Raw genomic sequence first — 27,910 nt, forward strand, 5'->3', positions numbered from 1 at the left:
ATTGATTAAGCACTTTGGCCAAACAAAACCACAAAAGCACAGCCAAGGGCCCCACCAAGCCCAAGCCCAAGCCAAACCCCAAGCCTAGCAACGTAGCAGGCAAGCACACACCAAAACTAAGCCCAGCAATTGAAGTACAACCCATTCAGATCTTGGCTGCCACACATATAGCAAAAACAAAAAAAAAGAAAACAAAAACCACTCATGGAATCAAATCGAATCGCATCGCATCGAATCGAATGGAATGGAAACGAATCGCCTGGTAACCAAATGCAACGAAATGCGAAACAAGCCATTGCGAGTTGGTTAGCCGAAACGTGGCCATGTTAACGCCATGCCTCGACGCTTTAACTGCACTGCCCGGATCAGAGCAGACTGGACTTTTTCTGGCCTGCATCGGCGCCAGGACCACGACAACGACCAGGTTCAGGTTCAGATTCAGGTCCAGGCACAGTCCTCAACAGGCCGGACTCGAATCGTGCTTCACTCCACTCGATTCGCAACTTAAAATGCACTTTGGGGGCTTTTTCATTTAGTGCGCCATAAATTAGGCAACTGACTTTTTGCAGCTCAGGCAAAGAGCAAAGCGCGGCGACAGTTAACCCCTCCCCTTTCCAGCCCCCTCAGTAACTCACTTCCCTCCAACTCACGAACCCAGACAGCCAAATCCAAATGCCTGGCCAGGCAATTAATCTGCCCGGGTCACGTCGGCGCCAGCTAAGTTAAAAATTCAAAAGTCAACGGGTAGCGAACGGACAAAAAAAAATGGGCTAACTGTGCAATTTATAATCAATGTAGTTTGAAATGATCGAACACTTTACTATATAAACAGCATAGGCAAGTAGGACGACCTTAGTCGAACATGACCCAATAGAAAATACTCTATAAAGTGGTTATCTACTTCATAAAACTATTTGCACAATCCAAAGCCATCTTCCTAATATTCACAAGGAATTTTATGTTCCTTTGTAAGTGAGTCAACACCTGTCTGACAGTTAATCAACAAAAATATTACAATATCTTGTTATTGGTAACTTATTCAACCTTAAATTTAAATGAATGCATACATTTATATTTAGAATGCTGAATTCAACACTCAAAATTTAAATTTTACATGTTCTGTTTTTACAATATTCTTTGTTGAAGGATTAGCACAACTGTAGAATTTTCGAAAATCCAATTTTGCTTAAAAGATCTAACTATCCTAAAATATTGTAACAAAATAAAAATTGGAGGGAAAAAATCTTTCTTGACCGTCACAAAAAAAAATTGATTAATACTTTTAAATATATGTTTCACTACATATCGAAATTTCATACATTGACCTCCATTCTCTCTGGTCTAAAAAAAAAATCCACCAATAACGAGTTTTACACTGGTGTTACCCCTGAAATTCCTAGGCTGGAAATAGATCGGTTCTAGACTGGTAATATTGCTGAGTTTATTTCATATGATTTTAATAAAGCCTTCATTTTTAATTTGACTTAAATTAAATCCTCAAACCCATAATTGTTCTTTGTTATTTGTCGTGAATCAGCAGACAACAAAAATTGCTTGATATAGAGATGCTCAAAAATTCGAACATTACAGAGTGAGTGCTGTTACTAACAGTTACAGTTACTTTATTCAAGTTGTTATGTTAGTAACACAAATTCCATAAGAAATATAGTATACTTTGAAATTAGAAAGTTTGCCGCATGCATTGCTGAAGTGCGAACTTCAAATGATGCAACGGAAACACAATTAGGCTGAGTGCTGGTCACATGTCCAACTTTGCCCGCAAAAGTTCCTTTAAATTGCCACAGAGCATCAGAGAGAGAAAGAGAGAGTGAGCGAATATCAAAAGGCCGGAGAGGTGTCCCTTCCACCGAGTACATAGTCGAAGCAAGTCCGAGACGTTTGCCACATAAATTCAATAGCCCAGGCAATAAGTGCATTAGCAGCATATTTCACAGATTGGCAGACACGTCGCTCCATGGTCTACGTTTCGAGACCGAGCACCAAGTTGCTTGGCCACTAGCATAGCCAAGTGGCTGGGGTGGGAGGGGTGCTGTAGTCAAAGGGAGCAGCCAAGCCGAGCAAGCAGACAACTGCCCAGACACTCGCTCGACCAAAAGTAAGCCACAAATTGCACGAGATCATAAATATTTCAAGCATAAAATACAAAATATGCAAAAGTTTTCCATTTTCTTTTGCGCTTTTCGCCATTTGCTTTGCAGTTGCCATTTGCCATTTTACCATTTTTCCATTTGGTATTGCAGTTGCCTCTTCTGTTCTGAGATAGTACGAAACTACGTCAAACGAAATAAGAACAGGAAAAGAGCTGTTGGATATCCAAAAACGAATAGTGAATGCCCTAAAGAGACGTAAACAGAATATGTTGCCCCATTTAACATCCAAAACATAGATATACAAATATAGTATATGAATTTATAAATACATATAGCAATGGTAAAATATTTAGCGAAATATTATTAGAATAATGTTGTTGTTAAAAAAACAACTCGATTTTGAAATATTCTGCAAATGATAAGAATGTGGATATTTCTGATAAGCCAATCCGAATTCTTTACAATTGAAATGACCCAGTAAAATAAACCTCAGTTAGGGTAGGAAACTATATTGCTAAATTCTCTCGTACAGGAAAGAGCAACTGCAGCAACAGCAACAACAACAGCAGCAGGAGCAGCAGTGGAGCAGCAACTGGCGGGTTGTAGGCAGCTAGCCAGGACACTCTCTCTTTCTCTATCGCTCTTTGTAGTTGTCTCCGGACTTGGCGGCACGTGCACGCCAAATGTTGAACGGAAGTTCAAAAAGCGCAAAGAGCGTGTAACGGTGCCCAGCAATAGCTTCTGCTCCAGCTTCTACTGTGTATGGTCAGCCGATTGTGGCAACAAATTGCAATAAGCAATTTTTCAATTTTCAATTTAGACACCGCCATCGACGAAGCGACGGCGAAGTGGCGGGTGCACAGCGACATGCAAAGCACCAAAAACCAAACCACCAACCAGGTCATAATTCAACAAGACCCATCCAAGACCACACTCCACATATCTGCATCCACATCCACATCCACATCCATGTCCACGTTCGACTTTCCAGAGTGTCAGATTCCAGTCACAAGCAGACCAGGCGACAGGCAACGGCGCAACAAGACAAATGTATGTCCCCGGCAAAAGGTTCTGCCAGTTGACACACAGCTGGCCCATGTGGACAATTAATAAGTAATCTACGGGATTTACGTACTCTTCTTTCACTATCTTCCATTCTAATGGTAACTTATGGTCCACTTCAAAGGAAAATCTATAAAAACTAGTCTTATGAAGGCTTTCGTATTAGTCCGTGACTCAATATATCTGATTCATGGCTGTATGAATTGCTCTCAGTTTCTGTCAAGAACATTATTAATTCATTCTGCTCTACTATTATTTTATAATATAAAACGAGACACAATTGCAAGTATCTATCTATGTATATACTTATACATATATTATTATTGCCAAATGTATGAAAAAATTGCTATTAAAAACTTTTACTCTTCAGAAATTATTGCAAATATTAAATGCAGAAGCTGTTGTTATTATAGTACGTATAACTCCAATAGCGCTATTTGTTAGTATCTGTATTATAGAATTTAAATACCATAAAATGCCTAAAGCTACATACAGAATCGAACGAAAATACTAGTATATATTTTATCATATTAAGTTTTAGTCGAAATGGGTATCTCTGAAATACTAATGTTCTTGATCGGCTAATAGCCAAGTCGACTTGTTTGGTGAACAACTATATAATATGGCATTTGGAGTCTTAAAAACACCAATTATCCCCATATTTACAAAAATAATAACAAAAATACCTCATAGTGATATTAACTATTTATGTTCTTTTGGAATAGAGTATTAAGAATAGGTTCGATTAAGATAAGATTTATATTTAAATTACGACCCACATTTGGGTCGTCTAGCAACTCCAAAACAATAAAACGATCAATTTTATATATAGCGTTTATATCTTAAAAACATCTAATTAAATGTCAAGTAGACGCGGAAATTTAATATTTTGGGGAGTTGCAGTTCTTCTTTTTGTTTCAAATTAGTTTCGTACATATTCCCACTTAAAATATTAAGAAAAGAAAAAACCAACAAATAAACTAACAAACAAAACCTCTACGCTCATCAATTTAAGTTTTAGTGCATTAGGAGAAAGCATTTGAATATTTTCCACCTTAAAAATAAAATTTTTAAGCAACGATTATTTGCAATTTTCAATTCAATAATGAATATTGCTCCTAAAGAACAAACAAATACAATACAACTACATTGCTTGATCAATACCAAATATTTTTATTTTCGCCAGCGTTTTATTGCCATCAGGACTCCCAAACAGAGCCACATAATTAGCAGAACAATGAAATATGTGGAGATGACAGATTGCTCATCGGAATTTCTTAAAATGAATACCATATTGCGATAATTATGCTCGCAATGCTCACAGCCATTAAAATCCACATCGACAAAGTCATCCTCAGCATGGGGTTCACCAAAGAGGTTTAACTGTCCACGCACTGTCAGCACCGTGCTGAGCAACAGAAATAACAGCTGGCTCTGCAACATCATGCACAATAAAGTAATACAATTAAAGCCGCTTACAATCAATTAAACAAATAATTTGTTACTGAACGCCGAGTCCACAGGGAAATGGCTTTTATAGCATAGCCCGGAATGAACCTATCGAGGCGCTGTTTCGAGTGCATTCCGAGAACTGGAGACAGGCCTTGTGGCATAAGTTTACATTGTTTATGTATACACAGATTGCGACTGATATTCGAAAGTGGTAACTAATAAACAAAACTTGTACTGATTTTATAAATAGCAGGCGTAGTTTACTTTACACTCCGAAGTGTAAAATGCAAGTGTACTTAATTAATGAATAAGACGAGGGGTTGAAACAATCACTATTTACAAATGAAATAAAACTTTTTTAGTTAGTACACTCTATAAGTAAGCATACAGATTATAAAAAATTATTAATTTCTGAATTTTTGTATTTGGATGATATAAGCAGATCTTAATTAAAGAATTCTCTTGAAATTCACTCAAGTTTAGATCATCGTACTTTTGACAAAATACTTGATTTTCTTCTGAGTTCAATGCTAAGTTAACATTTTTAATTATATAAAAAATATGCATAAAATTATATAGGTATACATATTAAGACATCGTTAAGAAATTAATTATGATATTGAATAGAATTGCCGTCGATAAAAGGTAAAACACATTTCGATTAGTATGAGAAAAAGTATTATAAGGTGGCCCTATCATTAGTCTCTGGTTGCCACTTCCGTGTAGTTGCTGTTTAGGTATTCTTGTTTTGTTTTTCCACCGGCATCAACACGTATCCGTATCTGTTACGGAGCATTAGATGTTGAAGACGGAGCAAGTATCTTAATGCACAATCGTCGCTTAAGTGCACGTAAATTGAATAAAATTTCGACAAGTTTTAATACAGAAGATGCGCATAGAACATGTCAGACAAACTGTCGGGCACCAGACACACACTTAAACACACACATACAAACAAATGAGGAGTATGTACGACTGAATCAGATAGAAAGAGGGGGAGCGGAAGCACGATGACAGCCTGGGACCTCAGGGTAAATGGGAATCTGAATGTGTATAGGAATGCGAATACGGTTCATATACTCGTACAAAGCTCGATAGACAGACAATTCGAGTGAGTGCATGCTTACTTATTTGTTAGATTCCTTGCTTGTTTGGCTGAGATTTACGCAACTTAAACAGATTGTCAACAGGAATTGTTGTCGAGGACAGGTGACGCTCTGGAAGGACATAACATCGGGTGCAAGACACGCGCCGAGTTCGAGTGCGCCTCCAGACAGTGTGTTCTTGTTCTTGCATTGGGTCCTGCATGGGTCCTGCTGAGCCAGCTTCTGTTATGTAAAACTTAATTTGTTAAATCGTGTTCAAACACTTTTAACAGATGTTATCCTCAAGGAAATTAAATGTTATTGCAGCCCGCCCAACTAAATGCTGATTTATATGTTCATGTACTACAATCGTGTGCGTGTATGTAACTCGCCGCCCAGCCACGCCCACTTCAACATTGTTTTGTTGGTGCTTAACGCTTGTGGTGAACATGACCAATAAATATGAACATTTATTATATGCCCCTTTGTTGAACGAATCGGAAGTTCATTTACCATCATGCAAACAATATATTATTTTATAAATGGCAAACTGATTCCCGATTTAACCTTTAGCCATCGGTTTCAACAAAAATTACAATAAACGTGAAATATGCAAATGATGCTCAACACTAAATGCACATTTCCATTGATTTTTAAATGAACATTTGATGTGATGTGCTAAAAATGTTACCGCAAATCATACAAAAAATAGTTAAACGGAAAAGGGATCATCTTGATAGCACACTACTAGTATTACAGATTAAAAACAAAAAAAATATACATATCAGCGAAAAAATTATATTTTTAAGGACCATATGGAATATTTACCTATTAACACAACAAATTCAACAACATAGTCGACATACAGTATAACACCTCGAAGTTTATTATTCCATCTAACGCTCATTTAAGATGCAATATAAATAAACTATAGTATATGATCTATAATTGAAGTAATTTAACATTATATCGGTGCAAGTTTTGTTCAGTATTTTGGGAGTTTAGTTTTCAAGAATATATTAAAATTTAAAAAAAAAAAGTGTTTCAGAACAATATAACAAAAATTAAAATTATTATTAAAATAATAAAAACAGCATATAAAAGCAGTGGCTACTTAATAATATTATTATATATATATGAAGCTTAATACTCGATTGGCAATTTGTGTTGACTCAAGAGACTAATTGCGACAAACTCGCGAAATAATTATATTTTTATACTTTACTCAAAGCCCTGAGCAAAACTCATGCGTGCTTCTTTTTAAGTAGTTTGTCTCAATCAAAACTCTTTATTCGAATAGTTTTTAAAATGTACTCTTGAGTTCAGCTCACCTGAGAGTTTTCAGTGCTATCATATGCTCAACTCACTATTGAGTGGAAAAATGCTCAAATGACGTTACAGCACAATGCTCTTATCTGCAAAGCATTTCACTTAAGAGAGAAGAGTGCAAGTTGCAATCCAGGTTGAGCTTATTTTAGAGTACTTTTTTGATTCAATCTTTTCCTCTCAATGAGTGAATTGGCATTTGGAAACTTAAGCGTATTTGAATTAGTAAACCCCAAGCTAACACAAAATGGATTACTAAACTATAAAAATGTAGTTGTTTAAATAAATGTACGTAAGTATGTTAAGTTATAAAAGTCGAGCAATTGGTTAACCTGTTTGTCGTTTAAATTCAATTATTCTATGTTATTTGAAAACCTTAATTGAAATAGTCCGAATAGTAACCATAACCAAGTTAATAACATATAGTCGTAGGAGCATTGAAAACTCAGCTTCGTTCTTTTACTATATGTTTTCAAATACTTCCAGAAAAAAATTAAAATGAAAATAAGCAAGCACAAGACCTTAAGCAGAGCAATATTGCAATATTGAATCAAGTTTTAAATATATAAGCTTTAAGTGAATGTTACATCAAGCTTACAGTTCTAGAGAAACATTAGCTCAGTCAAGGCTGAAAATAAAATTCGAATTTAAAAATTAAATGTAACAGCGGAAGGCAGACAGAACAACCGACACCATAAAATATACATACATACATATATTATTGATCAGCGTCAACGGCTGTCCGTCTGTCTTGCAGTTGTGATAGATTAAGTTTTCTTTCAATATTTGCCTAGGCGATGCAAATTGAAAAAAAATCCGAGCAACTTCTGTTTTTATGATTTCAGAAAATCTGGCTGCGATCAGACAAACCGCCTGCTGCTGTGCTGTCGGGTTTTAGTTGATTTGATTTGGTTAAAAATATCAAATTGTATTTTATTGTTTTAACATAATTTGATTGATTTTAAGAACAGTAACGCACTGCTTTCCTTTCATTTAAAACGGGTAAAGGGTATCTCACCGTCGAACACTCTCGACTTTAGATTTTTTACTTGTTTTATCTAAAAACCATGAATGAAGATCTAAATCTTGTTTCCAGATTTGTTCAATCTATTTCTTCTCTCTGTGAAATTTAAATTCGTGAAGAAAGATTTTGAGCCCACATTCATAGGGTAGAAAGTTATTATTTGTGATTCCAGGAAATGTCTACATAAGACTATAAGAGATAATAATCTGCTTTGTTTGACAATTTAGTATTCCAAATACGGGCTTTGGTAAATGTTAAAAATAACAACTTAGTTTTTATTTAAAATGGGAAGTGGATATCGCACAGTATTTGCGTGTTGCAAAATTGTTGCAGCCTATATGTTATATCTATTAGCATTTAATGAGTAGAAATATAGATGTTAACAAGTAAGAAAGCTTCAGTCAAGTGTGCTCGACTGTGAGATACCGCTACCCATTTTGAATAAAAGTTAAATATTGCGGTATTATTTTCTAAATATACTGAAAATACTACAAAATACTAAAAATATATTAAAATAAATAACTAATATTTGCTATATCGATATAATACCACATTCAAAATATACCATAGACGGCACAATATACCAGATTGTCGGCCAAAGCAACTATGACCCCTAGTAAGTAGGCGTTTTTGCCCATACAAAAGTATTTCTTTAATATAATACATAACTTAGACAATTTTTGTATATTTGCGGGGGCGGATGTGGGCGTGGCCAAAATTTGAAACAAACTTGATCTGCGTGCAGACATAACAAATGCTGTCGAAAAAAAAATTAGAGAGCTATCTCTTGTAGTTAGAGATTTAGAGTTTCGTACGGACAGACGAACATGGCTAGATCGTCTCGGCTGTTGATACTGATCAAGAATATATAATACATATATACTTTATGGGGTTGGAGATGCCTCTTTCTACCTGTTACATACATTTCCTGACAGCTCAAATTAATAATACCCTTCAGCCCTATGGGTAACGGGTATAAAAATACTGAAATATATCGATAGCTACTATTACATTTAAAATATACCATAAAGTACAAGATATGTTAGATTGTGAACCAAAGCAACTATTATATTATTCGATTTTAAAAATTTATTTAAAATTACAAAAGATGCATTTCTTGCCAGCACAAGCTACATTCTACCCTATGGGTAGCGGGTATAAAAATATTTTTCTGTATCTTCCAGTACCAAATGCACAGTTTTTCATGGCGAGAAATTATTTTGTAGAAAAATGGGGCGTACTCATACAGTGTTCCCAAAAAGTGACACACCTTAAGGGGTAGTTACAGATAACATTAAATAATTTCAATGCAGATTATTTACCATTTTTTAAAAGTAGATGTAATACAGGTGAACACAGGGTATTTTGAAATAAATTCTATTCCATAACTGACAAAAATACAATACTATATGCTTGTTAATACATCTTTGTATGAATATATTTATTATTTCATTTTAGAAGCAACACATATTATTGTACATACATATGTATATGGTTCACAAACATTAAAGTTTATATAAAACAAAACTTCAAAACAAATATGATTTGCAGAAGTCACAGCACTAAATAAAGTAATAATGTGATAATGTGTTTGCTGAAATATTTCTTGTACTTGGCAGTCCTCAGCTGATCATCTGCTGTTTAGAAAGCTTATAAACAATCGATAATAATCTAATAAAAGTATTGGTATTCGATTGACAAACAAAAATTCAATTTTTAAATTTGAATTAGCTGCTGCGGATTGTGTCAAATTAGACTAGAAACAATTCGTACAATGAGAAAGAAGAAATAAGAAATTTGAGTTAAGTCAGAAATTTAAGAATAAAAGAAAAGTAATTGCATCTCATTTGTATCTCAGTGGTATACAAAAAAATCGAAGTCTAAAAATAAGTGTATTCAGTATATCAGATTAAACCAGAAAATGTTTTCCATTATAGTTCGGCATGCCAGATTCTAAAAACAATTTACAACAATTTACAATTTACTTTTGGGAGAACAAAAAAACGGATTTTCAGAAATCCACTTGTTTATGTAATAGGAGAAAGTTAAATTAAAAAATATATTTTGAATGGATTGCTGAATTATTTAACAAGGATCTTAAAAATTTTAAAATCCTATAAGTCAATACAAATTTTATTTCAACAAAATTTTTGAAAAATGCGAACAACAAAATTGTATTGAATTTGGATAGTCTCAGTAGTTTTTGTAGCAAGTAAATTAATTTTACAACTGATACTTTTAAAGAATTCAAATAGAAACAATAAAAATTGACACCTACTTTTAACCAGACATTTCTCTTCAACAGTCCAATATTGAGACCAATATTTCGCATTGTATTTCATAAGTACAACTATAGTTAAGTCTTCAATAAATCATTATTAAAAAAATGAATCAATTTCACAATGTAATTTCATGCGACGTATTACGAAAAACTAATTAAAACCTAAACAGCTAGTACACTTTACTAGCTCATACATTAAACTAGAACATATGATGTTTCGGATTTTAAATACATGTAACCCAGTTTTCTAGCCACATTTCACAATGTTGAACGGGTAAAATTCCGGCTGCAATTGTTATTGCCATGCTCAAAATGGTAAAATGCCGTCGAAAATGCCGCGGACTTTTTAACAGGCAATTTTCCGCAGTCACACTATTCAGGTAAAGGCAAGATAAAGAAGACCTAAGATCCATGTACATAATTTACCTGAAGCATTGGATGGCGGACTTACCATATCATCTGCTAAAGATTTCTGAGAAAAATCCTAAAAGTAGTTAGGGCTTACCTTAAATGGAAAAGGTCTTCCCCGAATAACCAAAGAATTCTTCACATAATTTGTAGCTTTTTAACATAGTTTATATTTATTCCACGTAAAAATGAATTCAAATAGATTCGCGAATGGAACAGAAAAATAATCTACAAGCGAAAAGATATGGAAACATAAGAAGCATACATGTATGTATATGTAAAAATATCTGATACACAATATATTGTATTTACTATGCAAGTTAATGTATCATATTGATCAGCTAGACTATATCCATAAATCAAGACCACTAGATTCGTATCTATGACCTGCCCTCGCGAACGGAAAGTGTTTGTGCTGCATCTGCATTTGTTGGAGTTGAGGTTGAGGGCATCTCTGGATGTGGTCTAGTCAATCGCCAATCTCAGTCCATCCGTGCATTACACAATCCATTCAAATTTTAGCCAGTTTACACAGCGTCACAGCGTATCGTTAAATAATCGTTTGGGTTTCTTGTAATTGGGGTTTATGGGTCCTGGAAGGACGTGTGGTTTCAGCGCACTCTTGCCAGGCTGACGATTCGCATCATATGGCAACTGTGGTGACAGCTTCAACTGCCGGTAATAGTCACTTTTAGGATAGGCGCTGTTGCACTTCGTCACAATTCGCACCTTTTTGCTTCCACTATCCGTTCGCGCAGTTTCCAATTTAATACGCTGTACTGGATTCTTGGGAGTGACTTGAGCAGCAAGTGGATTTAGCAATAGTTTATTGTTAGCCTGTTTTAATTGCACCTTACGTGACGGAACAAAATAATCCTGTTCACCTGGCTTTAGTGGCTCCTCCCAACCATTGCTCTTAACTTCCGCAGGTGCAGCTTTTGTGGCTTCCTTATCTGTTGTTAACTCTTCATTTGTGGGAGCAACTGTTGGCTGCGCCTTAGATTGCTGCTTGGCCTGTAGTTTGGTTTTCTGTTTGGGCAGCTCATCCTTCTGGGCTGTCTTTTTTGCCTTCTTTGATTCTGGCTTGTTGGCCGTCGCCTTTTCAGTTGGCTCGTCGCCATTCTCGTCCACCTTCTCCACCACCCAGGCATTGTTTATGCTCGATCGCACCTTTTCATTGCGTTTCACTTGCTTTCGTAGCTTTGGCGTCATGGCATTGTCTAGCACCTCATTGAAATTGTCCTCGTCAACCTCTTCAAAATTTATGGAACTCAGAAGACGCTTACGCTTGGACTTGCTCAACTTCTTTAGATTTCGGCCAGTTCCAAAGTTAGACTCCTCAAACTCATCTGCATCTGTGATCTTCTGCTCGACCAACTCAGCGAGTGTAGTGCCCTCTGGCTTGGGCATGTTGCGCACACCCAGTGGAAACTCACCGGCTGCATACGTCTCGAAGATGTGCAGCAACTTTCGCAGTCCCTTGCGCCGTTTGCTGTTGTACTCCTGGGTCCGTAGCAGGGTCTGCAACTCCTCCAGCACACAGTCAGCATTGAGTGGTAATTCCGGCATCAGCACATCCACATTTCCCGCACGTGGATCAAGCGATATAGTCTCAGGCTGTGGTTGCTTTTCATCCTCTTCCTCCTCTTCTTCATCGAAGCCAGAGTCCAGTTTCTCGACGTCATCAATTGAGGCACTAGGAAAACCCATTTCCTTCCATGCCTTATACTTTTCGCTGTACTCACGACCCAATTCACTTTGATACAACAAATGGTAGAAGACGCGTGTACGGCACTGTGCAACCAATTTGGGATCCCGCTGCGTCCCCACATAGTGCACAAAAGGCCGCAGGAATAGATTGACCTGCGCTGCCGTAATTTCCTCATTTGCCGCTTTAGCCAACTCTTCAAAGAACACGTCCATATAATGCATGGTTAGGCCACGTGACTTTGGCTGCTCAGCCAACACTGACTGCTGCATCGTGGCATTGAATGTCTGTATCAGCTCCGGCGACCATTTGCTCTTCTTCAGCAAGCGCAGCATGTAACGTACCATACGACGCACAAGCATCAGAAACTTGTCCATACGCCACTGATCGATGCCAAACCATTCCTGGCACATGGTGCGCATAAAGGCGCTGAAGTAGGCTAAACTGCAGGCGGTGTTACCACCAAAACTGTCTACCATTTGGGCTAGCTGCTCAGCCAGCTCTTCTTGCACCAAGGGCTTGTCCGACATCCAGACATTGTAATACAAGCCTTTCCAGATCCGCATGAAATCATCCTCTGTGAAGGGAAAAGAGCTGACTGCACGCAGCTGGAACCATTTCCGCAGCTTGCGAATTTGGCGATTCCGCTTTGTTAAGTCATTACATGCCAACGCACGCACTATTTTCACCTCCTGAGCAATTACCAGCAACTCCTTTGGCACTTTGGGCTGCGATGCTCCATCGTCTTGGATTTCATTCTCGTTGTCATTGTCTATGGCAGCCACCTGAGCGCTGCGTTTAATAGGTCTTTTCCTTGTCACCATAATTGATAATTATCAGAGAACGGCCGGAACTTTTTGCAAATTCCTCCGGTGTGTATTGATTGAATTTGACTGACGAGAGAGAGGAGGGCGCACGTGTTGTGTAGCCTCGTACAAATCGCATTAGTGTGGCCATAACTTCAATTTCAAAATATACTGGTTTTTTTTTAATACCTCTTCCGCAGGGAAAAATATATGAAAAATTTGTATTTTTGTAGTAGCCATACTGTTTTCTTTTTCAAAACCTACAATATTTTTTAGTGAATATATCATTTGTCGATCACAGTATATTTCATTTTATAATTAGAATAACACTTCATATTTTTCATATAAGATAATATATGGATACCTTATATTATTAGAATATTAATTAGTTGCGTTCATTTTGGGAATAAATGTATATATTTTAATTATGAAAAGTGTTATTTATACATAGGAACAAATTAAATCTGGTCTCACTTACAGAATTCCATTTTAAAGAATTGAACGGCTTTTAGCACTGGAAACAAAACTGCGCTGGGCTGCACTTTTCACCAGCTGATTTTAGAATCATATTTTCTACAGAATTGGCTTTAAAAAGTTAACATTTCACAAAATTCATCATCATGTCGGTGTTAACCATAGAAAATGCTGAAGGTTATGAAAAGTACATCAGTTCTGACAAAACAACCGTTGCCCTTTTTGCCGCGACTTGGGCAGAGCAATGTGCTCAGGTTAAAGATGTGCTCAAGGAGTTGTCAAACATTCTAGGTGATAAGTTGCAATTCATTACACTAGATGCTGAAAAATTTCCGGACATTTCAATAAGGCATCAGGTATGTTTGCGTTGATCTGTATCATAATTGCAAATAGTTAATGGCACTCACTGTTCACAGATTGAAGCGGTGCCCACGGTTATATTCTTTAACAAAGGTTCTGCTGTGGATCGTGTTGATGGTGTTGATATTGCCGCTATCAGCAGCAAGTCCAAGAAGTTGGCTGAAAACGCTAGCAGCGCTGCTGCCACTGGCCAAACTCTAGAGGATCGCTTAAAGAGCCTTATTAACAAAGCGCCTCTCATGATATTCATGAAGGGTGACCGAAATGCACCTCGCTGTGGTTTCTCCAAGCAGCTTATTGCGATTGTTAATGACACAAAGTATGCATCTTCCTATGTAACTAATCTATGGTTATTATAATATTCATTTGATACACAATTGTTTGCAGATTACCTTACGAAACTTTCGACATTCTCAGCGATGAAGAAGTGCGTCAGGGTCTGAAAACCTATTCAGACTGGCCCACATATCCTCAGGTTTATGTGAAGGGGGAGTTGATTGGTGGACTCGACATTATTAAAGAACTACTAGCCAACAACGAACTGGAATCGTCGCTTAAGGGTTAACTTTGCAAACGACGTTTTATTAATTGACTCCATAAACAACAACAAAGTCGTCTCTCATCAATGTACAATGTCCAATGACTTTTTATATGCATACAAATAAAAGCATAGTTCAAATTTAATAATGGTCACACAAAACTTAAATCTACCGTTGGAAATTTTACAGTAATCGTTTTCATAATTTTTTGTCGAATTTTGATATAGCATCAAATATGTTTTTAAGTATGAAATGTTATTTTCAACAAATCAAACTTAATTATACATATTACGAATTATTAAACTCAAATGTATATTTTAGAAACACAGTCAAAATTGCAATTTAGCTTAGTACGTTCAGTAATCCAAATATTTGCAGTAATTAAAAAAATTTCCTTGATGGAAGTGACTTTCCTTCCTACGTTTAATTCGCAATCCGTATATATTTATAAAGATTACAATTCACATTCCTCGTTTACTAATTTTTAATGGAAGCTATTAATAAGTTGTCAATTTGAAATCTGCAATTTATGGTTTGTATATACCGTATTTTTATTTTCTCATTTCTCAATGACATTCTGTAGTTTTCAGCAAGCTCATACTTTTATACAAATTTCAACCATTTACATTTATATGACCACGCAAACTGAACAACGAACAATTTACGTAGCCGTGTAAATTATTGAATATTAAAAAAAAATGTTTGACATTAACATTTTGGGACACAATAAGTTAACATTCCAAACTTTCGCAGCACTGTCTCTTCAGCAGCGTTCTCGCCAAACAGCCGACAACTTGAAAATATCGCTAATTTTTACAACACTGTTAAAGAATACTCTCGATGCATCAACTTTGCTGAACAGCTGACAGAAAGCGGCTTGCAAATATTTCTGAACTATTAAATTTGTTAATAAAATTAAAATATAGTGAAATGGCTGAAGCCAATTCTGCGGATGCATCAAACGGCGAGGACAAGAAGCTATCGGATATCTTTTTAAACGGCTGGAACCTCTATGATGAGCTCGAAGTCACTGAGCTGCCCTTTAATGGCACCGAATTCCAGGTAAGTGTAATAAATTTATTAATTTATATCTATTAAGACGTCATTTAATTTCAGACTAAAGTGAAAACTGCTATGGGACATTTTGAACAGGCCACTGTCATCGTCAACCAAGTGAGCATGTTCAGCTCCAATGAGTTAATCGACGAAGTCTCCACAGATTCACTTCCTTTCATGCTGCTGCCGTATTTTTTGGGTAAGCTCGCCACCAAGGTGAACAATCCGAATAGTTCTGAGATGCTAGAGTTGGGGGAGATCTATTTCAACGATCACCTGCAGCGCTGCCAGGAATATGAGCTATGTGAAGCGCCACAGAAAAAAGAAGTTGACAACAAAACGGATGCAGCTCAGCAGAAAAGCGAACAACGCCAATTAATGGAGGCTGCTTATAATCGTAACGATAAGATCGCTCAGTATCGCAAGATGAAGGAGATTGACGAATATATCGGTCGAATGCGCGCCGCCGTTAAGAACAAAACCGCCGACGATGAGTTGCGTCGTGAATTCTTTTTAAAGTATTTGCAAAAGAGTATCCTGGACACTAAGCAGGAGCTAGAGAGTCTGCGTGTCATGAAGGAGATGGTTAAGATGCGTCTGGCCCACATGAATGCCGCTCAAAAAGAGCCCATTGGACCACAGCAACAGCCTAAAGCTGGTGCTTCCGCTCATGGACATGGCCATAGTCATGGACCTCACAATCATCATCAGCATCCAACAGAGGCAAAACCGAAGCCCTTGCAGCCATTCATCATTACGCGCAATGCCACACAAAAGGCAGTTTTTGGCCTTGGATATCCCAGCTTACCTATTATGACGGTCGATGAGTTCTACCACCAACGCGTCGAGGAAGGCATCTTTCCTGACGACGAGAAAATGGCCAAGATCAATCAAGAAAAAGCAATTGCTGCTGCACTCAACCCTAACGTACAGGAGGAAGAGGAGAAGGCCATTGAAGATCAACAGGTAGAGGACGATGATCCCGAGTATTTGGCACGTATGAGGCGCATGGATGAGTACAAGGATGTGGTGCGTCGTGGTGATGGCAACAGACACAATCGTAGTTAAACTACACACTCAATTTTTATACGAATAAAGAAAGTATTTAATGGTTAACCATTTTCAAAGTAAAAATCATACATATCTTTTAAAATTATCACATAAACAGCAAAACATTCAATGTCCTACTGTAAGGTATTAATAGATCGGTCTAAGAGTATTGAAGGACGTTCATGAAGCATGAAGTTTCTCATTGGAGCTTAAAGACAAAATGGAAATTCAGACTGAGAAAACACAGCAACTAAAGCATCTCCAAGCACAGCATCTGCCGATCTAGTAAAGAATTGGAGTGGGATACATCTACCAGCTTTGTCATCTTGGGAAAACCGCTTCTCAGTAAGGCCAATAAAAAATACTGCTAAAGTATTGAATTAAGAATATAATTGTAGCTCTATTGAAACATCGTTGGAGTTTTATTAAATAGTGGTAATGGAGTCCATTCCCCGACATTAGCAATAGAATGCATTTTAAATAAAAATAAAATACAAATTACATTGCCACAGGTGTAAAGTTTATACTGTATTAAGTAATTTGGTATTTGCATGTGTTTGGTAGATTTTTAAGGTTAGCACTGCTGCAGTTTTTGGTCACATTGAATGTCGACACTAGACGTCGACAACAACCACAACAACCATCGACAACAACATAAAGGAAGAAGAGCCACTTACAAATTTACACTTTTATAAAGCACATTATCACTCAGTCCTATACATACATATAGTGTTGCCAACCCCAACGCACAAAGTAGGCAACGAGTGTTAAAACATTTACAAATTCTTTGCATTGTGATAGAACACGCTAAAAATATTCAAGCATTGCAATCAACCCCCCTCCAAAACAAAAAGAGCAAAACAATGTCCGTCAGTGACTTTATTAAAGGTCTTCCCATACACGATTCGAAAAACTTTGCGCATCTCAGCAGCGATCATGGGATTCGAACGTCGCAGAAGCGAGCTTCGATCTACTTGCCCACTGAGGATGTGGCCGAGCAGGCACAGCTTATTGTGATGGACAAGCGGTGTGTTTTATTGCGATATCTCACCCAACAGTGGGACAAGAAGACGCTGCAAAGAAAACGGGAACATGGGAACGATGGAAATGGGAATGGAAGCAATGCCAACAACAGCACTTCGAATGGCAGCAGTAGCAAAAAGCGCCCACGTTTGGACAACAATGAGCTCAACTGAGGCAAATGAAAAAGCTGCAGCTGGATGCATTGCATACGCATATAACACCCATTTAACAATTGTCTCCACTTGGAGCAATACCATTAATTTAAGAATTTTCTTTATGTTAAAAATAAACAAACTAGACACTAACTACAATCAAAGCGAAGTTTATCTGGGTTTATGTGTATTGGTGCTTAAAACAATATACATATATGTATGTAACTAGTTCGTGTGTTCGAGAAGGATTTAAATACAGCAATTCACACTGGGGTCAGACAAAAAAGAGTTGCCATTTAAAGTCACTTGGAAATATAAGAAACCTCTTTTCCTGGTGCCTCTTACCGTTTCAGGTGTGAGTCAGTATGTCATAAAGCACAAAGATTTCAGACATATTTCCCATTAATTCATGATATTAGTTTCAGTATGTTATAGTACATATCAATCTATAATATTAGGAGTATTATTTTATATAGATTCTTATAGATTGTGCCAGTTAATCAAACAGCGCTCGTTTTGTCCAACCTCTTTTTTTACTTCAGAAACAAACAATTGGATTTGACTACATTATTTTTAGGCGCTAGTTTTCAATGATGACCCAGATCCTTGGGATCCGGCTTGCCGTACTGCTTCTCCCACCAAGTCACATATTCCTTCTTTCGCTGCTCGCGCTTGGCGAAGTACTCTGGATATTGTGCCTTCTCCAGCGGATGCCAGTAGTCGAGCACCCAATCTGGTGGGATAACTTCGCGTTCAAAAGCGCAGCCGCCGGCGCTATTTGCAACTGCAAAAATACAATTATATATGGAAAATTCCACATCATTCTCAGCATGTTCAACTTACAGTTTCTGGGCTGGAAATGCTTTGTCTCAAACAATTCCTGTTGTCCGCAAGCTAACAGACGCATGCCCTCAGCCAGATCCTTGCGACGGTTCTCATCGAAGCGTGCACGCATAAGCACGGCACGATAGCGGTATACCTCGCTATCATCAAGTAAGGATTCAATGGAGACGCACAACAATTTATTATATAACCGAGATCGAGAAGTGGAATTACAATAGCTACGACCACTTACCGGCGATCATACCACGCCTCCAAGTTACGTAGGGCACGTTTGTAGAGGCTGCACACTTGGCGTTTGTGCGACACAATTGCCAAGGGAACTTGAGCCATATTTCGTTAGTGGAATTGTCTAAATTCTGTAATTTGCTGGTTGTATGTAGGCAACAACAACAACATCAGCTGCAGCTACTGAAAACTGTCAAAAGTTGTGTGCTGCAAAGCGCCGCAGTGTTTACGTAGTTACCCAGCACTCATGCACAGCGCTGCCAGACTGTTGAATTCAACAATTATTTACTTAAAATTCAAAATTCCCTCTACCCATGGGTGTCGGGTGGTAACTTAAAACACAAAATAAAAAAAAAATAAAATTCAAAATTAGTCTAGCCAATTTCAAAATATTTGTAAAAATCCAAAAAGTTTTCGAAAATTATAAGTATGAGGAGGAAACTTTTAAGAAAACCCTATTTTAGAAAACAAAAATAATTATGAAAGTTGAGAACCTATAAGCTTTTATTGATTTTCTAATGGAATAATTATATGAAGATGAATGCCGTTTAAGAATGAAATATTAAGTTTTTATGACTTTTTCAGTACTCACACACTGAAAATAAAGCAAACAAATTGGCACAGCCAAATACATTTGTTCGACTCCGCTTTAATACATATTAATATAATTTTTGAATAATTATCTGTATAAATTACATATCAACAATTAATGAAATAAAGGCTAATACTACAAAATGCATTCTTAAATTACGTAAATAAGCCGATGACTTTAAAATCTAACTCATAACATTCAATATAGATTGAACAATATGCTCAGGTATATCCAATGGCTGCTCGCAAAGATCTCCGGTTTGCTTATCGTACATATAGATCTCGTTAACAATACGATCTTCATAATTGGGATCTATTGAGGATACCAGCACCATGGAGCCTTCGGCCAACTCTGTCAATATTTGTTCAATGTCATGCTCGCTAACCGATGCCGAGTTAGATGTACTGAGGGGAGAAGGCTCGCCAATGAAATCAATGGTGAATATTGTATCCGCTTGCGATAGTGTGTCAATATCTGTAGCATCTGACGGCAAGTTAGCCTCATTCACATATTCCATGTCGATGACATTCTTATGTAACGCCTTCTCATTTTTGTCATCAGACTCCTCATCGTCCAGCAATGAATTGAGTTCCTGCTGTAATTGCTCTCCTCTGTCTTTGATCAGTTGTTCGGTCTTAATGGTTCCCTCTCGCTTAATATCAGTATACGACGACGGAAATTCCTGCTCCAGCTCCTCATCCAGTTGCAGGGCCTCCTGTTTTTGCTTTAATGGGCGTCGTTTTCGTTTGGCGGCTGACATTGTGTTTCCATTCTCCATTGCTCGGCGTTTGGCCAGGGCGTGCTTGCCCAGCTTCTTGTTCAGCACTTGTTCGTTCTCATACACCAGATCGCCATCGCTTAGAGTTCGAGCTCCCTTGCTCTGTTGTGATTTGGAACGCTGCAAGGGCAATAATTTAATGGTTTTTTATGCGAACTTAAATTTTCTAGTTATGAGTAATGCAAACCTTTTTGATATTTGTAGGCTGAGTTGCGACAATCTCTTGCCATTGTCGCTCAGCTTCAAGACGTTCTTGATCCTCCTTCTCTAGCTGTTCCTTGAGTTCTTGAATATTGAAAGCCTTGGGATAGAGTAGCGCCTTGTTAATCAACTGTCCATTCATGCGCTCTTCCCTTTTATACTTCAGCTTGAGTTCGCGTCGCGTCCGCTTGGGAAACATTTGACACATCAGCGAGAAATCCGTGCCAATAATTTGAAGGCTACGATAGAAGCGCACTGTGTCATCCGACGACCAGGCTGGAGTTCGCTTGTGTCTCTTGTAGAAACCATTGTCGCCAGTAGTTTCATCCATTAGTATCAACGATGAGTTCGCTAACACTTTGCGCGCCTCAACCTCGGCCGTAGTCTCAATCTCCAAAGTTTTCTCATCGATTATCATCTCACCATTGGCATCTAGCTTCAGCTGTGGGACTAGCATAGCTGAATGAGGAGCAGCACCAGCTCCAACATCAGCTTTGGTTTCCATCAGTTCGGCCTTTGGTGGCTTCATCTCATCGGAGTGAATACTGCCATTGGCAGACTCCGCCTTGATGGTGGTCACTAGAGGCTTTTGCTCCATGGGATTGCTGTCGGGATTGTAGAAGATCATGTCAAACATTTTGAATGTTGACTTATCAGGCACGCCATTATTGAATCGTGTCTCAAAGTCACGCTTAGCATTCACACGCTGCTGGGCAAGTGACTGCGATGACTTTTCTCCATCTCCTTTGCGCTGCTTCCCCACGCCACCGGAATCTGAGAATACGGAGCAACTGGACTCAGTGCGAATCCGACCCATTCCTGGGCTCATCACGCTGCCGAGATACTTAGGAGAAGCCTGCATCTGCTGTTGTGGCGTTCCTCCGCCGCCCGCATTCATTGAGGATCCGCTTAAGTAGCGTTCACGCCGCGTTGGTGTGCCGGGTGATTGATAGTCACCATCGTAATCGGCAGCTAGCGGGGAGCCCACGAAGCTATTGCGTCGTTGACCAAACACGGGAGTGGGACGCACACGTTGTCGAGCCTGCGCCTTGCTCGGCGACATCGGGAACCCGTTTGCCGTCTTTTGTAGATCCATCTGGATCACGTTGTCCTCGATGTCTGAGTGAAACACATCATCCATTAGCCCTAGGCTGCTGACAGCCGGCATTTTAAATGCAATCTCATTAACATCCTCGTCTGCATGCTCCTGTTTCGGAACAGAAAGGGATTCGGAAACGGGAATGGCTAAGGGATCGGCCATAGGAACGGGGAGTGGTTCTGCAGGTGCATCTGCTGCTATATCAGCATCTTCTTTACGTGCTTTCCGTTTGATTTGACTCAAATTGGCTGCTGCCTTGATGCGTTGCCGTCGAGCGGACATTGCTTGTATTTTCTTTGATTTTTCTCACATGAAAATAAGGAAGTTAATTGCGAAATTGTGCCGCACGTACAAAAACAATAGCAACAACAACAAAATATGCAGCAGCACGAGTTTTTCTCTATCAGTGTTGTATAACGAAAAATCACACGAACAGTATGCTGACGACATCAATATACTAAAACGCACTAAACAAAAATACCTGCTTCTAAACTAAAATTTCGATGACTGAATATTTATTTAAAATTTCAGTTGCAAAATTTCCTTTCATTAAAGAAAAAGAGAAAAAAACAGTTATCTAATCTTCCTTAGTAAAAGATTGCTAATATACATATATACAAATTTTTAAACTTAGGCTAGTCAATTTAAAACTAGTATTCAGCTAAAATATAGTAAAATTCAAATGCGGCAAATTCATTTTGAATAACAGCTGGTAATATATATAATTACCGTATTTTTATATTTAATCAAATCAATCGAAAAAGTTGATACATTTATTTTTAATCATTTCGTTTTATTTCCTTTTCTTTTCTCTCAGTTTTATTGCTGTAATGTAATGTTTACTATGTATGTATGCCTGTGCTGCATTTAAGTTAAGAACAAAGCAGACTACACTCATTCTGTTTTCAGTTATCCCTATTACAATGCACTACAAATAAAGTACATACATAAACTAATACAAGTCTTTATTGTCATTATCAAGATCCGAAAAAATTATGTCGTCGTTGAGTAGCTTTCATAAGTTCATATTATTGTTTAAGCTGTGATACAAAAATAATAAAAAAAAAGCTATGTACTGAGCTTGGAACGAAGGGCTTACGAAATTGCGAGTTTACCAACACCGCCACGGGAACAAGAATAGCAACAACAACAACACAAGTAATTGCACGCTGCACGTTTTGAACAAAAATGTGGGCGCCTTGATAACAAAGCAACAACGAACTGAATCCATAACATACACATAGAACTATTGTCAACAATCTGAAAAAGAAGAAACAAAACTAAATTATAAAAGTTGAGAGGCGACGGCATCAAATGTGACAGGTGATGTGTGTGTGTGTCTCTCTAAATTTGTAGCGGAGGAACAGGCAAAATATTACTAACAGTTCAGCCGCTGCCGCCGTTGCCGCCGCTGCTGCCGCTGTTCGATTGTTATGCAAGCAGCGCTGCGGCCCCCCGCCCTCAACGACAGCAATCAAATTAGCCGGTTGTCACTATGCTACTAAACCGTTTGGTGCTCGCCATCAAAAATCAATCGCGGGAAACATTACGCGCCTGGAGTTATCAATGTGAATCAATAATAGCGCAACGTTCCCGCCGCGTCCAGCAGCTGTTCAGCTTCTATCAGTCCGTTTACGGTACACAAGGATTGAAGCAACTTTGGCGCGCCTATTATCGCAACGAGCTCCAACCACCCATTCGGGGCATGATGCTGAGTGCAGTGGGCCTAATGGGATTGAACATGAAGCGATTGAGCAACAGCGATGGTTTCGACTGGAGCAAGGAACGTCTGTCGTTAGCCAACTTTGATTTGTGCCAGCGTGACATTGATTTCATCAACACACTCTCGGTCAATCAGCTGTGCGAACGTTGCCAGTCCAAGAAGATGAAATACTGCTATTGCCAGCTGGGCAATCAGCGGTGTCGCAAAGGCGGCATTGTTGTGCCACCACCCAGCAGCGATCAAAAGCCAATGAAGGAGGAGCAGGCGGCAAGCATCAGCAATTGCCACAAGGCCTTGGAGTTGGATACGCGCAGTGCACCGGCTGGCCAGGTGCGTATCCAGGCGCAGGAGGATCGCAACTGGGAGCCGTATTTCAGCAAAAACGAGTTCAGCATTTGGCGTCGTGAAGAACGCTCCTCGTTGTACTCTTACAAGGTATATGCACGATTCGATGACATTACCGCCGATGACTTTCTGCATGTGCAAACGGATCTGGACTATCGTCGACAATGGGATGATACAGCCTTGAGGTTGGAGCTGATCAGCGAAGATCCTGTGCCGGGCAGCAATTCGCATCTGATCTACTGGGAGATGCAGTGGCCGCGTCTCTTTGCCAATCGAGATTACGTATATTGTCGACGCTATCACAAGGACGATAGTAAGAAGATGATATTCATTTGCAGTCGTGCCGCCAAGCATAACACTTATCCAAGCATATCGGGTAAGGTGCGGGTCACGGACTATTGGAGCCTGATGGTCATCAAACCATTCCGTGGCTTTCATGAGCCGGGTCTGCACTTTGTGCTCACGTATTACGATGATCCAGGCATTCCCATACCGCAGAACATCAAATCGTGGGTGACGCAAAAGCAAATGCCCGAGTTCCTCACCAAAATGTATGTGGCCACCAAGAACTATGCTTGCTCCCGCGCCATTAAGATGAAGGACATGTACAATAGCTTTACTCTGATCAACGACGAATACACGGCAAACGATCAACGCGGCAGCTGGCTGGGAAGTCTCAGTCGTCACAGGCGCAAGCTTAACGAAAATGAGAAGGAACGCTGATCTCTTGAGAACTGCAGTAGTTCCTCCATATACATAGTCTAGATGCAATGGAATAAAGAGCGAAGCAAAACAACTACAGCAATGGAGTTATACCAATGGATAATTCAAAGCCCCTCCCCAAATATTCCCCTACCTTGGTCATCTTATGTTGTAATTCATTTTTAAGCATACAAAATATATAGAATAACTAATTAGGAATCATCAAAGTTTCTAGCACTTACACTAATCTTTGTTTCCATCACGACATCCGCAAAATGTGCAATAAAATACGCATTCGAGCAACTTGGCGGCATTTACAAAATGTTCATTCTTTTGTGCCACACTGAAGAAATTAATTAGAAATATACAACATACAAAAATATATATATTATATATTGGTTAAGTTTGAAGGTTTTGTTTTAAAGCAATTTGAAATGAAATTACTGAAATTATACAAGCATAAACGAAAAAGCAAATATATAAATTCGCTCTCTATTAAATATTGGTGGATTATCCCAATAAAATCATAACCTCTTGTGATCTCTGATTGCATAGGTAAAACGACTATATTGAAACAAATTCGACTAAAATAATGGGATGGCCTGATAAGACAAAAGTTTGAAATGTGAAACAGTGGAAAAATACTAAAAATGTTTTTTTCTATACAATCCTACAAAATTTGAACAATTTAGTTCGATTAAATTAAAATTTTAAGAGGTACAATGGTAAACCATGCAACATATTGAACCAAGCCCCGAGTTTAGTAGGCAATATACAACACGCATATAGATTCGAAATATACAAAAGAAACATCATTTAAGAGTATAGATTAAAGTCTTTTTAGTAAGTCGAATGAGATTCGCATTTAGCAGTTTACAAGTTGTTCGCACGCTCTGGAATGAGTTTGTGGTATAAATGCAAATTAATACAGTTAAGAGATTCGAAATGATTAAACACAGATCACAGTTCGTTGTGTTCCGTGGCGCTTGGCGGATTGTTCATATAGGAAATGAAGTCCTTGCTGGTGCGTCCTCCGTTGTACTCCAGCTTGGTTTTGAGGTACGAGAAGTACAGTATGGTGGGATATCCTCGCACATTGTACTTGCCGCACAGCGTTGCATATTTGGTGCAATCTACAGCGACAAAGACAATACGCGGATCATCTTGCAACGCATTTGCTGCGGCGGTAAATTCAGGCTTCGTATGTTTACAATGACCACACCCTAAAAGGATAGGAATAATTAAATAAATTGAAATTAAGCAAGAGCTAGTGAATCTTACATGGCGCATAAAACATGACTAGAGCATGCTTCTTACGCTTTAGAGTTGTGCTAAATGTTTCGTCATTGAGAAACAGAACTTCAGTGTTGTCAGCCTCCTCTTCCCAGCTCTTTTCTGGCGGTGGTGGTGGTGGCGGCTCCTTGGGATCACGCATAAAGTCCACAATCTTTGATGCTTCACGTACATTGACGTCAAACTTGTAAACACCATTCGCAAAGTATTTCACTGTCGGGTAGCCTTTGACTTTGTATTTTTCTCCTATGCTCGGCTCTTTGGTGGCATCCAATGCGGCCAGCACTCCGGGCACATTATTCTGCTTCATCTCGAGCGCGGCTTTCTCATATTCTGGTTTCATGCGCTTGCAATGGCCACACCAGGGAGCATAGAACATGACCAGCACCGACTTTTCGTCTTTCAAAGCCGGATCAAAACCTTGCGTTGTCAGGTGCACTATTTCCGAGCCAGTGTCTGCCGACCATTCGGGTTCCTTCGGCTTGGGAGTTGGCTTGACAGTGGGATTCAGCATAAAGGCGACCAGAGCATCTTTTGTATTTTCACCTTCGTAAGTGAAACGCATTTTGCCATTTTCAAAGTAAATTAGAGTGGGAAAACCTGAAAAAGGGTTCATTATTTTAGAATAACGATTAAATAAGTTTAAAAGATCCTGAAAGAGAGTCCACCGACTAATTTAAATGTTAGAATATAAATTGGTGGACTACTAATTAAGAATTGTAAACTTGGTTGTGGAGTATAGTCAGTGAGTCAGGAATCGAAGAGAATTTTAATCAAACCTACACATGTTCGTAGTGATATTCCACTTTAAAATAACCGTTTTGGTAAAAAAAATTAATTTTGAGTAAAATCTTCTTAACTAAATGTTGGAGGTGAGGGCAAATAATATTCTATAGATATATGTACATTTAAATACATAGATGGATAACAGACAATCTTTGTTGTTCATGTATGCTGAAACTCATTGCTCTTACTCTGCAGTAATAATTTAGTAAGTCAGTCAGATCTAAGGAATTTTTGTAAAATATAGATAAATACATCGATCTAAAATCTACAACAGATTTGTGTGTTCGATATTTACTGATTAAGATAATTACAATGGCTTGGATATTGACCTATTGATTCCTAACATATGCGAATAAGAAACTCTAATGGATTGACTCACCAGTTATGTTGAAAAGCTTACGAATGGGAGCGTTCTCCTGGCGCTCCACATTCATGGCGGCCAACAGATATCCACCCTGCGCCTTAAGATCGCTGGCTGCCTTGCTGTAGTCTGGTTTCATACGCTTGCAGAAGCCACACCAAGGTACATGAAACATGACTAACATGGGACGTATGTCCTTCCGCAGATGCTTTGTAAATGCCGCCGCATCGTTGAAGTGAAGTACATCCAATCCAGCTGGATCCTCTTCCCATGGCAAATCCCCTGTTGGATCTCGCATAAATGTTACCATGGAGGCGACGTTCAACTGCCGATCATAGTCCTTGTGAAAGTCGCCATCTTTGTAGTGGCGCAGCGTGTAGGGTTCTGGTGACACCTTCAGCTTCTTGCACAGCTTTTTCTTCTCCTGATTTGCGCAGTCCACATACAACATGGTTCCGGTGCCGCGAATAGTTTCAGCCGCTTCACGGAATACCTTAAGCTCGTTGGCAGCCGCTTTGGCACTGGACACATAGAGAGCGAGCACATTATTCTTGGTGCGCAGCAGCTTCTTGAAATCCTTGTAGTCAGCGATGTCTTCTTGGACTCCGGAAAGTTTCGTTTTAGCGGCAACAAGTGCGATAATTAGTAATAGCGTAAACTGGGCTATAAAAAAGCGGCGTTGAGTCACCATTTTTATTTAACAAGACTTTATGATTATTGCAAGTAACTAACTAATTTAACAATGATTCATAATAGATTAACTAATGTAAGTAAAAAGTTCATTCTATTTTACGTTTAGCTAAACAACAATTGCAACAGAAAATGCCAATGAAGACGTCAGCGTTAAAAGCGACAAGCGTTGCCACACTGCGGTAGAAACAGTTGATTCAAATAGTTTATAAATGGTTACATTCAATTTACTAACCACTTGCTTTATAATAAAGGAAATTAATATTATATGATGTAAATAATTATTTCTTTCGCCAATTCTTTTTGCTTCCAAAGAAAATGGCACCATTTCATTGTGTAAAATAAATAATCGGCA

General features: G+C 38.5%; 8 protein-coding genes across 8 annotated transcripts; 4 read left to right on the plus strand and 4 right to left on the minus strand.

Moving 5' to 3' along the window:
• Window positions 1-10,906: 10,906 nt before the first annotated feature.
• LOC117564870 (ribosomal RNA processing protein 1 homolog) lies at window positions 10,907-13,401 on the minus strand. Its single transcript, XM_034243818.2, has one exon. It carries the CDS (start codon window positions 13,279-13,281, stop codon window positions 11,287-11,289), a length of 1,995 nt encoding a protein of 664 aa, XP_034099709.1. The 5' UTR covers window positions 13,282-13,401; the 3' UTR covers window positions 10,907-11,286.
• A 323-nt stretch (window positions 13,402-13,724) lies between these two features.
• LOC117565443 (glutaredoxin 3) lies at window positions 13,725-14,784 on the plus strand. Its single transcript, XM_034244534.2, has 3 exons — window positions 13,725-14,093; window positions 14,154-14,416; window positions 14,485-14,784. The coding sequence occupies exons 1-3, from the start codon at window positions 13,884-13,886 to the stop codon at window positions 14,660-14,662; spliced, it is 651 nt and encodes a 216-aa protein (XP_034100425.1). The 5' UTR covers window positions 13,725-13,883; the 3' UTR covers window positions 14,663-14,784.
• Window positions 14,785-15,436: 652 nt separating this feature from the next.
• Window positions 15,437-16,809, plus strand: LOC117565302 (immunoglobulin-binding protein 1). Its single transcript, XM_034244339.2, has 2 exons — window positions 15,437-15,698; window positions 15,753-16,809. The coding sequence occupies exons 1-2, from the start codon at window positions 15,567-15,569 to the stop codon at window positions 16,758-16,760; spliced, it is 1,140 nt and encodes a 379-aa protein (XP_034100230.1). The 5' UTR covers window positions 15,437-15,566; the 3' UTR covers window positions 16,761-16,809.
• Window positions 16,810-17,345: 536 nt separating this feature from the next.
• On the plus strand, window positions 17,346-18,078 carry LOC117565156 (DET1- and DDB1-associated protein 1). Its single transcript, XM_034244138.2, has one exon. The coding sequence runs from the start codon at window positions 17,606-17,608 to the stop codon at window positions 17,936-17,938; it is 333 nt and encodes a 110-aa protein (XP_034100029.1). The 5' UTR covers window positions 17,346-17,605; the 3' UTR covers window positions 17,939-18,078.
• A 341-nt stretch (window positions 18,079-18,419) lies between these two features.
• LOC117565155 (NADH dehydrogenase [ubiquinone] 1 beta subcomplex subunit 9) lies at window positions 18,420-19,172 on the minus strand. Its single transcript, XM_034244137.2, has 3 exons — window positions 18,993-19,172; window positions 18,761-18,900; window positions 18,420-18,701 (listed from the first exon to the last, which is right to left on the minus strand). The coding sequence occupies exons 1-3, from the start codon at window positions 19,088-19,090 to the stop codon at window positions 18,505-18,507; spliced, it is 435 nt and encodes a 144-aa protein (XP_034100028.1). The 5' UTR covers window positions 19,091-19,172; the 3' UTR covers window positions 18,420-18,504.
• Window positions 19,173-19,617: 445 nt separating this feature from the next.
• On the minus strand, window positions 19,618-22,117 carry LOC117565150 (transcription factor TFIIIB component B'' homolog). Its single transcript, XM_034244129.2, has 2 exons — window positions 20,543-22,117; window positions 19,618-20,475 (listed from the first exon to the last, which is right to left on the minus strand). Exons 1-2 carry the CDS (start codon window positions 21,935-21,937, stop codon window positions 19,762-19,764), a joined length of 2,109 nt encoding a protein of 702 aa, XP_034100020.1. The 5' UTR covers window positions 21,938-22,117; the 3' UTR covers window positions 19,618-19,761.
• A 488-nt stretch (window positions 22,118-22,605) lies between these two features.
• Window positions 22,606-24,644, plus strand: LOC117565154 (stAR-related lipid transfer protein 7, mitochondrial). Its single transcript, XM_034244136.2, has one exon. It carries the CDS (start codon window positions 23,151-23,153, stop codon window positions 24,444-24,446), a length of 1,296 nt encoding a protein of 431 aa, XP_034100027.1. The 5' UTR covers window positions 22,606-23,150; the 3' UTR covers window positions 24,447-24,644.
• Window positions 24,645-25,240: 596 nt separating this feature from the next.
• Window positions 25,241-27,732, minus strand: LOC117565151 (protein disulfide-isomerase A5). The gene is made up of 3 exons (XM_034244130.1): window positions 26,884-27,732; window positions 25,707-26,318; window positions 25,241-25,648 (listed from the first exon to the last, which is right to left on the minus strand). Exons 1-3 carry the CDS (start codon window positions 27,554-27,556, stop codon window positions 25,386-25,388), a joined length of 1,548 nt encoding a protein of 515 aa, XP_034100021.1. The 5' UTR covers window positions 27,557-27,732; the 3' UTR covers window positions 25,241-25,385.
• Between the last annotated feature and the right edge of the window lie 178 nt (window positions 27,733-27,910).

Source organism: Drosophila albomicans, chromosome 2L, assembly GCF_009650485.2.
Source record: "Drosophila albomicans strain 15112-1751.03 chromosome 2L, ASM965048v2, whole genome shotgun sequence".
In the NCBI taxonomy this organism is placed as follows: domain Eukaryota; kingdom Metazoa; phylum Arthropoda; class Insecta; order Diptera; family Drosophilidae; genus Drosophila; species Drosophila albomicans.

Excerpts from the sequence above, each read along its gene's own strand:
- LOC117564870 (XM_034243818.2), bottom strand. The coding sequence starts at position 13,281 with ATGGTGACAAGGAAAAGACCTATTAAACGCAGCGCTCAGGTGGCTGCC.
- LOC117565443 (XM_034244534.2), top strand. The coding sequence starts at position 13,884 with ATGTCGGTGTTAACCATAGAAAATGCTGAAGGTTATGAAAAGTACATC. Across the intron at positions 14,094-14,153 it reads ACATTTCAATAAGGCATCAG|ATTGAAGCGGTGCCCACGGT; the intron begins GTATGTTTGCGT and ends CACTGTTCACAG. Across the intron at positions 14,417-14,484 it reads GCGATTGTTAATGACACAAA|ATTACCTTACGAAACTTTCG; the intron begins GTATGCATCTTC and ends AATTGTTTGCAG.
- LOC117565302 (XM_034244339.2), top strand. The coding sequence starts at position 15,567 with ATGGCTGAAGCCAATTCTGCGGATGCATCAAACGGCGAGGACAAGAAG. Across the intron at positions 15,699-15,752 it reads TTAATGGCACCGAATTCCAG|ACTAAAGTGAAAACTGCTAT; the intron begins GTAAGTGTAATA and ends ATTTAATTTCAG.
- LOC117565156 (XM_034244138.2), top strand. The coding sequence starts at position 17,606 with ATGTCCGTCAGTGACTTTATTAAAGGTCTTCCCATACACGATTCGAAA.
- LOC117565155 (XM_034244137.2), bottom strand. The coding sequence starts at position 19,090 with ATGGCTCAAGTTCCCTTGGCAATTGTGTCGCACAAACGCCAAGTGTGC. Across the intron at positions 18,901-18,992 it reads GAGGCGTGGTATGATCGCCG|CGAGGTATACCGCTATCGTG; the intron begins GTAAGTGGTCGT and ends ACTTGATGATAG. Across the intron at positions 18,702-18,760 it reads GCATTTCCAGCCCAGAAACT|TTGCAAATAGCGCCGGCGGC; the intron begins GTAAGTTGAACA and ends GTATTTTTGCAG.
- LOC117565150 (XM_034244129.2), bottom strand. The coding sequence starts at position 21,937 with ATGTCCGCTCGACGGCAACGCATCAAGGCAGCAGCCAATTTGAGTCAA. Across the intron at positions 20,476-20,542 it reads AGCCTACAAATATCAAAAAG|CGTTCCAAATCACAACAGAG; the intron begins GTTTGCATTACT and ends TTGCCCTTGCAG.
- LOC117565154 (XM_034244136.2), top strand. The coding sequence starts at position 23,151 with ATGCTACTAAACCGTTTGGTGCTCGCCATCAAAAATCAATCGCGGGAA.
- LOC117565151 (XM_034244130.1), bottom strand. The coding sequence starts at position 27,556 with ATGGTGACTCAACGCCGCTTTTTTATAGCCCAGTTTACGCTATTACTA. Across the intron at positions 26,319-26,883 it reads TAAGCTTTTCAACATAACTG|GTTTTCCCACTCTAATTTAC; the intron begins GTGAGTCAATCC and ends ACCCTTTTTCAG. Across the intron at positions 25,649-25,706 it reads AGTCATGTTTTATGCGCCAT|GGTGTGGTCATTGTAAACAT; the intron begins GTAAGATTCACT and ends CTATCCTTTTAG.